The 12,057-nt window shown below is 45.5% G+C and overlaps 1 protein-coding gene across 6 annotated transcripts in view; it reads left to right on the top strand.

Moving 5' to 3' along the window:
* Nucleotides 1-12,057, top strand: part of Npas3 (neuronal PAS domain protein 3) — an 825,611-nt gene that overhangs the window by 108,616 nt on the left and 704,938 nt on the right. For 4 of the 6 annotated variants that reach the window (XM_038337473.1, XM_038337472.1, XM_038337474.1 and 1 more), the window contains exon 2: nucleotides 316-405. The exons of the other annotated variants lie outside the window; for them this stretch is intronic. In XM_038337473.1, the coding sequence (XP_038193401.1) occupies nucleotides 316-405 (90 nt within the window). The remainder of the gene's footprint in view (nucleotides 1-315; nucleotides 406-12,057) is intronic. 6 annotated transcript variants of the gene reach the window in all.

Below are 12,057 nucleotides of genomic sequence, written 5' to 3'. Positions count from 1 at the left end.
AGAAAATAATCATGGGGTATGTAGCATGAGTTCAGCCTCAGGCCTGTGTCCTGCTCTTCTTCGGCTTTTAGGACCGTGAGATTAGGAGTAGAATGGGTTCCCACGAAGAACTGCGATACTTACTTTTATGCTCTGGCTGCAGCTCTCCCAAGTGGGAGTTCCATACGCTATCGTTCGTGTGCCCAGCCCAGTTCTGAGTAGAGCCCAAAGGGTAAAGAGCAAAAATGGTTCCATTTGAGCACACTTGTTATCCTGCATTCTGCTTGACTGTAGAGAACCTCTAGTCATGACTATCTGTTTTTGATGCCTCTACAGAATAACTGCGCAGCATCCCCTGCCCAACCAATCAGAATGTAGGAAAATCTACAGATATGACGGGATCTACTGTGAATCTACCTACCAGAAGTATGTTGAAATCTTTGTGAGTCTGCCTTCTGGCTCGTGCATCAGTGCTTGTGGTTGCCAGTATTCAAATAATATATTTGTGTTGAAGCCTTCTTTTTATCGAATTGATCTGGGGGGGAGGGAAGCCAAATCAAACAGAATGAAATAAAAACAAAAAATTTACCTCTAAAATCGAGGAACGGGGGGAAGTCTATTATTTTGAAATTATGGTCTAAAAGGTTATTTTTTTTAAGTAGTTGTATTAAAGCTCTTAGGTAAGCCTTTTTATATTGCAATAAACAAGTACTTATGTGCAAGAAAATCTCGGCAAAATACATCGCACAGGTGCTACGCATCTTAGGGATTTGAAAGGTGTGTTACGTATAAATTAGCTGTCACTTTTTTTCAATCCTGTAATGGAATGATGAGTTGTAATTTGCATAATCCTTTAAGAAGTCAAATTATACTGTCATGTAGCAGACTTAACATGCTAGCTAAGATTTCAGAGCTTTGCAGCTAATTACTATGTACCTTACAGGACAGTTAAATTGAAGTTGAGTCCTCTGTCTTTGCTGCCTTTTGCTCTGTCCATTACTTAACGGCATCTGCACTTTGGGTGACGCTGTCCAGGTAGACGCAGGAGGCAGCCTGTTGTCGCTATGGATGAAGTAAACAGGCTGCTGTGGGGAGGAAGTGGCATTTGAACATAGCAGAATTTGATTTCTGTGGCTTTGGCTCAGAAGGAAGTTGTGTTTTTTTTTTCTCTCCCTGAAATGGTACAGCAAAGAGTCTTCTGAAAAAGAAAATATATGCTTTTTAAAAACAATTATGGAATATTGGTTGAAGAGAGATTAACATCAGTTTTCTCTGTAGAAAGTGTAAAGTAACATTTACATGATTGCTCGGAAGGCATCAGTCCTGGCATGCTTTACAAATATACAGTGCTGGGATTTTGTCTTTGTACTGTTTTGAAGAAGAATGTCAGTTTTGGAAAGAATAAAGCCCCCTCCCTAAAATTTCTGAGTACAAGTTGGTGAGCTTCGCTCCCACCCATTCCTCTACCTGATGGTGGAGCGTCTTCTTTGATGGTGTTCATGTTTAAGACAATGGGGAAATGCTGGTGGCTGGGAAGGCTGGGAACTGACACACAGTGGGTCCCAGAAGGAGCCGAGTCTGTCCCTTGCCTTTGTGACTTCAAAGAGTGTTTGATGATGACTGCATGGGTCCATATTTACCACGGTTCATGTCTGGCTTTACTTATTGATTGAATCGGTGTAACCACAGTGAAATATTATTTTCCATTCTGTGCCCCCTCCCCGCGATTATTTGAGTCTTGTGGCTAGGCTTCTGTAGTTTGTTGGTGAGGCATAGTTCTCTTGTGGTATGTGAATATTTTGAAGAAGCCTTTTGTTGTATAGGAAGCAGTCCTTCAAGGACATACTAAAGCACCAATTGATTGTTGACCCTTCAGATAATGGCGCCCAGCAGTCAGCTATTGTTCATTTGTAATTAAGCCTGCTTCCCTTGTCTGAAATCGCCATCTGCTTAGAGGCAGAGGCTGGTCAGTGAGTGAGGAGCACCGTGGGCCCATGCGTGATTTAGTTTATGGTAAGGCCTCTCCTTTAACCCTAGGAATCATCTCGGGGGACTTTTGTTGTTGTTGTTGTTGTTTTGAGAGTCGTTATCTGCAGGCGAGGTAGACGCAGTAGGCAGCACAGCTGTGACGGCTGGGGATAGTCACTTGGGGGATATTCATAACAAGGAAATATTGGCAAATAAATGATGAAGAAGGGGAGGAAATCCCCATGATGTTCAGCCGGAGCTCTGTCACTGAGATGATTAATGGGGGGGGGGGGTTAGTGAGGCTGCTTAACTAACTGTATTGTCTGGTAAGGGTAGTGTGCATTCCACAGCACCTGTAGAGAACGTGCTGCGTGTACGTGTGCTGCTGGGGAGTGACTGGATTCAGATCTTATTTTCTGGGATGTTTACCTCACTTGTTTAGCATCTCTGGCTCTTAGGAAGCTGGCGTCCGTGTATGTTACAGAGACTATGTCTATTCGATCTATTTCCTAACAGTATTTACATAGCTCGGCTCTTCCGCTCTTTCGTAGGAACCATGGCATCTTTCAGTGCAGTGAGGGAATGTTACCAGGAGTAGGGAAATGGCGATCACTTGGATCTGCTTCCTAGGCAGACAAGGACCCAAAACCTTGTTGAGCAATGGGCTAGACTTTCTTTTGTGGTAGGGAAAGACAAGTTTTTAAAGAACCCATTGTTAGTTCTGGTGAAGGAGTAGCTGTTTTGGAAGACTGTCTAGCTTTTAGTGTCAAGTGTTTACCACCCTGATTTGATTGGCATGAATTATCCACTTGCTTCGAGGCATCATTTAGCAACTACAGTTCTTGGGATATCTGGGAAAATTCCTTTGCCTCCTTGGATCTTTATAATTACTGCCAGGCATGGTAACTGCTCAGGCAGATGACATAGAATCCTGTCTTCAGTGAGTCTGTTGTCTGTGCTGTTGAAATGTTTTCTTGAACTCTGGGTACAACCCAAAGAGAAGGGGTGGGTCCAATGTAGTGGTAATGTGAGTGAGAAGAGAATGTTTCCATGCTTTGTAAGTCAGCAAGCGTTTGTCAGCGCTTCAGTCTTGCTTCTACCCCCTGTGTGCATTGACTCAACTGTACACGTATGTGCCGAGTGGGTCACAAGGGAAAATGCTTTTACTGTTGCTTTTCACATCCCCCAAAGAACGAGAAATACTGTCGTACAGGGCCAGGTAGACAACTGTAAACAGAGCTCATGCGCCTGTATCATTATACATCCAGGGTACAGTAGTTTGGAAAGGCCTCAGGCTACCCCATCTGTCTATCATATCCAGGGGTGTGGGGTCCACTTGCATCCACCTCTTTCTATGGTATGGATGACCTCTTATTAGCAGGTGGGATTGGAGAAAGTATTGGCACCACACCAACGGTAAAATGCTGCAGACCGCGCGCCCTTCGCAGGTTGCTTAGCCCTCACCAGCATGGTATTACTCAGAACCCTTCCGGCGTCCGGCATTAGCCTGTAGTTCTGTATTGATTGTGACTTTCTATTGCATTTAGATTTTACTTGGGAGTTTTCAAATGGCTAGGCCATTTCAATAATATTAAAAAGATTAAGCAAATATAGACATAAAGCCTGTGATTAACTGCTTCTGCAGCTCTATTTATTATTGAAAATACCTACTATTTTTAACTGCCTTAATGGATTACAATAATATGCCTTCATTTTAGCAAACTCATTTATAAATTACTGGATTTGATTGGGTTGTGCCAGTGCTCTTTCAAAATTAAGATAGTTGTGGGTTTTTTTTCCATCTTTAAAATGTAAAAATAAAAGCAATATAGACAATCAGAAAAGGGAAAATGACAGTTTTTATTTGTTTATCTGGGAGGAGTTGGGAGAGAAAGAATATGATAAAATGTATTGTATAAATTTCCTAAAAAGCCAGTAAATTAAAAAAAATGTAAAGAAAAATAAGAACTTAAAAAGATATATGCAAATCGATATTACATTAAATTTATTTATGTATTGCATGTGTTGGAGGAGCATGTCACGCACACATGTACAAGTCAGAGGCTGACAGCTATGGCAGCTGCATCTCGTCTTCCATCTCGTGGGTCTCAAGGCTCAAATTCAGGTCTTCAGGTGTGGTGGCGAGGGCCTCCACCCGCTGGACCAACTCACAGGGCCTTGTTTTGGGTTTAAATGAGAACAGGGAAATATTTGCTTATGAAACAAGCACCCACAGGAGATGGCATTGTGGTATAAAGATTATTTGAGTGAGGCATGGAGGCGCACACTTGTGCTTCCATCACTAGAGAAACTAAGGCAGGAAGATCATGCATTGCAGGCCAACTTGAGCTATACAGCTTGATCCTGTTACAGATGGTAGAAGTTGGGGATGAGGAGCCATTAATTCATCTGATACTCAAGCCTGAGGGCCCAACCAGCATCCATATAAAGAGGGAGGTGTGGTGTGATGGCGTGCGTGTGTGTGTGTGTGTGTGTGTGTGTGTGTGTGTGTGTGTGTGTGTAACCTCAGGCTGGGGTGGGAGGAGGTGAAGACAGATGAATCTCTGGAGCTCATTGGCCAGTCAGTCTAGCTAACCAGTGATCTCTAGGTCAAGGGAGAAACTGTGCCTTCAAAGACAAGGTGGAGAGCAATAGAGAAAGTTATCAGATATCCAGCTCTGGTCTCCATATGTCAAAAATGTGTGTGTGTGTGTGTGTGTGTGTGTGTGTGTGTGTGTGTTTGTGTCTGTGTAGTTCAGTGGCAGACTGATCACCTAGCATATACAAAACGATCTGATCTCCAGAACTGAAAAACAAAACAAAACAAAACAAAAAAAACCAACGTAGAGTAGCAGTAGATTAACTAAGTTGGACTGAGACATAGGCGCTCCAGAGGTTAAGTTACAATTCACCCTAGAGGTGGGCCCTGTGGTTGAGGGATTTGCAATAAAGTAGAATATCATTTACACCCTGTTCAAGAATAGTCATTGCCCCTGCGCACTAGAAAGCCTGAGTCTGAAGGGACTGCCGTCCATCACCAACCTTGCCTGAAGGCCTGTAAGACTCCTGTGAAATGCAAAGGTCCCATCTGGAGGACCTTGGCTGGAAGGGCAGTTAACAGTGAGTGCCCCATTGAGAATGTGTTTGCATTTGCCTTCCCTTGCCTAGAGGAAGAGGGTTATGGAAGAGTAGAAGGTGTGTTTTCTAACTTTCTACTTTGTCCCAGCCCCTCTCCCTCCTTAGGAGTCTCACTTCTTTTGTCTATCTGCTTAGGACTTCAAAAGACTTTCTCTTCCACAGGGAGGTACTCTCTGCACACCTCACAGCAGACCCCGTGTTAACTTATAATACTCCTGTCCTCAGAACTCTGTGTTAAAAACAACTACATGTTGTCTATTTTGTGTGTATGGGGGGGGGTGTGTGCTGTGATGCACTTGAGGAGCCAGAGACAGTTCTCTCCTCCCACCATGTGGTTCTCTGGGACTCCAGCTCAGGTCCCAGGCTTGGGTGGTAAATTCCCTTACCGCCCTAGCTGTCTAACCCGGACTCTGCATTTTACAGCGAGTAAATCTAAAGAAGTGAATTTTTCTTCTCCAAAATGACAAACCTAGAATGCGGCTGTTCTAACCAGTACTGTGTTAGGCCTGGTTTTGGCCAAGACAACAAGTATTGTGTCTGGAAATGGGAAGAAATTGACAGGGCCGATGAAGAGAAGAAAGGGCCCACAGTCATATTGGCTGTGTTGTGGCTGGGTGTTCACTACTGTCACATACCAGTTCAGGGAAGTAGTACAAAGTGTATTTGCCTCATCAGGCACCTGCTGGCCATAGTCGGTCACTTGTGCTGAAGGGGTGGCAAAGTCTTTAGCTTGATTGATTGGTTGTTGCTATATGATCTTTCCCCTTACGTTAGAATAGCATATGCCAGTTGTGTTTGAAGCAGAGACTAGCAGAGAATCAAAACGAGTTAGAAATAGAGAATGGATTTTGTTCAGAGCCCCCTAGAATCGACATGTTAGACACTGGCCTTTGTAGCCAGGGTGCTTCAAGGCCCCCACCTTGGGGAGAGGTGCCTTTGGTGGTGATTTGGGGTGAAAGGCAGGCATTCCAGGTATGGCACGTTATACATTTCACAAAGCAGCCATGGGAGGGCAGACGGAGCGTAGAAGGAGGTGAGGCTGTTGAAGAAGGGAGAGCTAAGGCGTGGGGCTGAAGACTTGGAGGAACACAGGGGCAGAAGCGTGGCATGGTGTGGGGAACTAGACAGGAGGTAGGTTGAAAGGAGGCCGACAGCGGTCCACAGATTCAGCTGCTTGGGGCTCTGAAGCTTACTTAGCATGCCTTGAAAGGAAGTCTGTGAAATTACGCTGGTGTTGGTTTCAAGTGGTTTCGACCTGCAAGCACCATGGAGGATGAAATCCATTCAGAACCTCCCCTGAAATCCATTCAGAACCTCCCCTGAAATCCATCCAGAACCTCCCCTGAAATCCATTCAGAACCTCCCCTGAAATCCATCCAGAACCTCCCCTGAGCAGACGCCTTCTCCTGCCTGAGGAATCCCGTGTGGACCTCTCTGCCCTTGACCACTTAGAATATAAGGTGTTCACATGCCAGAGAATAAAACATGGAAGGAACGGCAGTGAGATTTAAAATGAAGGTATATTAATTGCCTTCACTGGAGTGTATATTTTCATTACGAGAGAACCGACGACTTACATTTTAAAGAATAATTTGTTAGGGACACAGCTGCAGAATGTAGAACCCTGCAAACTCAAGAGCGGAAAGTAGAGATCATGGCCTGAAAGGGGGGAAAGGCACTTGAGCGAGCGTCTTAAAGACCCCGTTGACTGCTCAGAGTCATGTCACCAACCGGCAGTCCCAGAGACCGGCAGCTAGACTAGCGTGCCTGCATTCGGACTTGAACCATAACTAGGAATTTATAATTTTGTGCGAACTACAGTTGTGGTAAGCTGTGTTCACCATCACGTCGGCCTTTCCTGTGGGGTGGGCACATCTTTTAGTGACTCTTTGGGCTTAGCTCATGTATCAGAGTGCAGAGAATTGTTGTGTTCGTTCTTTCAATAGGAGTTGCTCATCTTGCGATAATGAGCACATGTGGTAGGTAGCATTTAGTCACTGCTGCAGGTGGCTGAACATGGATCTGGCTTGATTCTTGCCCCACAATCATCTTTCTTTTTCCCTGTACTTTTTCCCTTTTCTCTTTGAATAGTTCTTTATAAATAGAGAAGCAATGTGCTTTGGTCCCTCAGCAGGTAAGAGAGAGATGCCGTCACTGCATTGGTATCTGTACGACTCAGAGATAGTGGCCACTAGCAATCTGGAGTCTTCCCATGCTGTTTTTGGTATCATTGCGTTTATCTGCTTGTCCTCTTTGTAGGCATCTACCCGTGGATGTTTGTGGGTATGTTCTTGTGCACGGACCCCCAAATGGATTAGCCGGGAAGTTTCTGGAGCCAACTTTGCAGGGGAAGCTAGAGGTTATGCGGTGAGCTTCTACATGGAGCTACCTTTGGCAGAGATTTCCTTTCTGCTAGGACCGAGATGCTTTTTCTAGTGTAGCTTCTGTCTATATTTTGAAATTTTGGGGGGAGCTTTAGATTCATCTTATAAGGAGCAGAGATAACCTGATTAGTGATAAGATTTATAGCAGCAAAAAATGTTTCTTTATCAGCTCAGTATCATTTTTATCTAGAGATAGGACAGTGTTGAAATATGGAAACCGTGCAAGTAAGAGGCTGAGCAGGATGCTAGAAGGGTGTGGCGGGCAGGTCTAGCGACGTTCACCCTTTTAGGATCCCGATACACATGCGCAGGAGAAGCAGCTGTTGAGGTGTTAGACAGGGTTGGGCTCCTGCACGAGCCCATTCTCCCGCCTGCCAGCTCTGTGTCACTATGGTCTAGTTTCCCAAAGAGAGAGAATTCTGCGTATCGTGTATTGAGATGTTTACGACTGGTTCTCCAAGCAAGGAGAGGGCAGGGTGCTCTGAGGGTCAGGGCTCAGACCGTCAGGTGAAGAAGGTACTTTGGTAGCTTTCCACGGGCAAATTGGAGATCTCTGTGAAGTCCATGGCACTGTTGTAGAATATTATTTTAAGGTGCGTTACTTTTGTTTGTGCGTTGGGACATTCAAAGATGTGTTTGGTTAAATAAAATTCACCTGCAGTCTGGAGGCTGAGCCAGTGACCAGCTGACAGACAGTTGGAGGGAGGAGCCAGGTGGAGAAGGGTTTGTAAGAAGGGGCGAGAAAAAGCACGAGGACTTCTTGGGAGACTGAGGAGGTGAGCTAGGCGAACTGCCTGTTATTCAGCCTCTCTGGGAAGCAGGACTCTACCTCCATCTTTAAATCGTGAGTTCTTCAGCTCAGCGGGACAGAGGTGGGACAGAGGTTTAGATAAGTTCTCTTAGTAGCTCTGAAGACTTGGTGCCTGAGGGAACAGAATTTCCCCAGGCTGCCTGCTGCTCTTGTGGCCTAGCTGCTGGCTGCTGACAAGGATAGTCGTAGCTTAAAAGGCAACAACCATTGAAAAAGAGGACAACATGGCGTGGAGAATTCTTTGGGTACTTGAGGTTCATGTCACCAAAAGGACCCTCTCTGCAATGTTGTAAGAAGTGATTTCCCCCTCCCTCCCTCGGCACAGTTGCAAAAGTTCCCTGGGCTTCTGTGTTTTGCCCCGTGTGTGTCACTGATGAGGAGAGACCTGCTTCTCTAGCTGGCAATTGTGGCTGCTTCACACTTACTTCAGCACTTCCGCTGAGGTAACCGCTCATCACGGTATCATTTCTCTGGGGATTGCCGGTCAGGGATACTACTGGGCGAGCGCAGCCCGATGCCACCTTGAGACTCGAATGCACACAAGGGGAATTTTTGAATGATTCTTCTCTTTACTTCCTCTCTCAGCTCCAGTCAGAAAACCATTGTAAGGACAGAATTGAGTTAGCTTGGCACCGTGGGACACAATATGGCACCTGTCATGTGTGTGTTGGGGGCATTTGGATGTCCTGTTGAAGAGAGGTTTTTGACCAATGACGGAAGTTCTTTGCTCTGAGAACTCGGCATGCTCTCCCCGGGGCCTTTCTGATGGTGAACACGGGGGACAGGTTCAGCCGCTCAGATTCATATCCCCCGGAGAAAGTTTCCATGTGTCTTTGGTTTGGAATCCATGTCCACAGAAGTGGCGGTTCTCAATGGTGGTCCCTTGCACTTCTGTAAGGGGGCTGTTGGAGTGACATCCAGCGATGGTGAGCTGACACACTCACACACAGAGAGGGGACCAAGGGTAGGGAAAGAGGGGGAGAGATTGCTTGCTTGTTTCTTTTCCCTGAATTCTACTTTCCCAGAGTTAGTAACAATTTATAAGGTTGGAAGGAATGTAGAATTCTGATTTTTAAAAATGTATATTTAAATGTACATTTAAAAATGTATATTTTCTTGTGAAAAGCTTCAAGAAAGAGAACTAGGAAACTAAAATTATGACCAGCCTGTTCTTAAAAGACAAGTTTGACTTACTTGCGCCAAGAGCGTTTTGATTGGGATTTGTGTCTATTGAGAAGAGATCTGTAGAACGCAGACTTGAGCTTGAACCCTGTAGCCCTCAGAGGGAGAGGCTCCTGGACCTAGAAAGGGGGTGGCTCTGGCTGAGTGCACTTCATCTCCAGGTGGCACCCACTGAGGCCGTGCCTATTCCCGAGGCCAGGATATTCCGGAGGGGATAGGGATGTCAGCAAGAGCCCTGAAGTGGCGTGACCATTTCGCCACCCTTTGTGCCTGTGTGGGCTGGTTTTTCACATGTGCTGGTAGACGAGGCTGATGTGGGAGGCAGAGGCCAGCATGATGCAAACCGAGCACTCGGTGGTCTCCGGGTGGTTTCACCATTGATCCACTTGTGCTACTTAAAGTAGGCAACATTCTGATTTTGTACTTGGGACACAAAGGCTCAGAGAAATCCGTTCGCTAGTTCATATAGCGAATAAGAGGCAACCTGGTGAATTCCTTCTCTGTGACGCCTCTCTAATTCTGTTCCCAGTGGTTCCTCTCTTCTCTTAAACTGGTCTGTTAACTGGGTGCTTTGAATAACAAGGAACTACTGTTTGGGGTACCCCAGTGAACAAAGACTCGTAGTCTTAGTGCTCAAATGAGGTAGCACTGGACCAAGCAGTAAGCAGCAGACATGAAGAATGAAGGGGAATGGAGTGTGTTAGGTAGTGGTCAGTGCTAGGGAACAAAAACAGGCGTCGGGGGAAAGTTAGAACTTCCGGAGGGTGGGTTGGCCTCATTAGGAAGTTGACATCTGGTCAACCACTATAAGGAAATGACTGAGGTGGGCATTTCGCTAGCCCGAATAAAACACTCTGGATACGATGAACACTTGTGTGAAGGCTCCAAAGCTGAAGCGTTGCTGACGTGCTGATCACTGAGGAGTTGGTGCGCGATGGGTACTTGAACAAGGGCAGTGGTAGCTAGTACATGGAAAAGTGGGAGGCCTCAGGAGGCCTTGCAGTTTCCTTGAGCCTCAGTACTAGCTGAGCATTCATCTCAGAGGACAACGATGAGGATGGGGGACCTGGATAAAGGCTCCAGTCATAACTTCAGTGGCCACACTGCACGTATAGTAAGAACTGAAGGGAAGAACTTGGGCTGTGATTTTTTTTAAGACAAAGTCTTACTATATAGTTATGGCTGGCCTGAAACTGTATTTTTTTTATTTATTTGTTTAATTTTTTTTGTCTTTTGAGACAGAGTCTTACTATAGACTTGACCGGCCTAGAATTCTTTATTTAGATCAAGCTAGACTTGAACTCAGAGCTCTGCCTGCCTCTGCCTCCCAAGCAGGATTAAAGGCGTGTGAAACCATGACTAGGAAGGACACTGGAAGCTAGAGTTGATTTTCTGATAGGTGAGATGAAGAATTCGGAGAAAGAGTTAAGTCAACATCAAATCCAAGTTTAAATCCCAGTGATGCATTTATTCTCTTACGCATGTGCAGCATTCAATCACTTGTATGCAAATTTAGTCTTCTAGAGGCCCACACAGAGATGAGGTATAACCCAGCTTTGAAGAGTTGGATGCTAGTACGGTTGCATCATTCAGTCATCCCTTAGTCTTTGACTGTCCCCTCGGAAGGGCCTTGTCTCTCTGAGGGCTCAGTGCAGCTGGGTGCCACAGACTGTCGGTGATTATTGAGGTTCTGCTGGGACACTGGCATGGAAAGCCCGAGTTCTATTCCATGTTTTCTGATTAATCTTGAACATGTTGCGCACCCTGTCAGCTTTGTCGTCCTCTCAGGTTTCCCGTGGGACCTGACAGACTCCTAAAGACAAACATCTCAGAACAGTAACTAGCATGTACTGCCTTCCAGTCCTGAGAAGGTACTCGGGGAAAAATGAGTTAAAAGATACGCTTACATTTGGAGCGACTCCCCCACCACCCCCTTAGCCATCCACATCCCAAGCCCATTGAGACGCATGGACGGTGTGTGAGCAAGCTCCTGCAGTAAACCTGGCTCTCTTACCCATGGTAGGAAAGTAACCGGTTGCACCGTGATCAGTCCTGCTACCTGCTTCCCGCTGCTGATGGGCATGGAGGCTGGTCAGCAGCCTTTCTGGCTACGTTTGATTGACAGACTGGCAAACAGTATTTAAATATCTGATACATAAAAAATATTAGTGTTTTCTTATTTTTAGCTTAAAATGTTGAATGTGTATTAAAATGAGAAAAATAATTTTCAGGTTAGATATGACTTTCCTAGTGCATAAAAGCAATGAGATCACATCGGAGAGGGAATAATATTTTTTTGCCCCAACACAGGAAATTACTATTTTCCCCTCCATGTTTATACTTCGATACCTAATATCTCCCTTCTTCTTGTTCTTTTTTCCCCCTTTATTTGAACATGGTTGTTGTTGCTTTTATCCCTCTTATCAGCAACTTATTTGGCTTCCAATCTAGGAAGGCACATGCATTCCTGCACTGGAACTTGGGCAGGCTCTTAGCATCAGAGGGATTTGAAGAGCAGCAGATTCTGCCTCCCTTGTGCCTGGCACTTGAGGGAGGCACTCAAAGTCTGTCTGAGCTCAGTATTCCTGGACCCAT

Source organism: Arvicola amphibius, chromosome 7 (assembly GCF_903992535.2).
Source record: "Arvicola amphibius chromosome 7, mArvAmp1.2, whole genome shotgun sequence".
In the NCBI taxonomy this organism is placed as follows: domain Eukaryota; kingdom Metazoa; phylum Chordata; class Mammalia; order Rodentia; family Cricetidae; genus Arvicola; species Arvicola amphibius.
The sequence above is the reverse complement of the archived record's forward strand: the minus strand, read 5'-3'. Positions and strand labels throughout refer to the sequence as shown.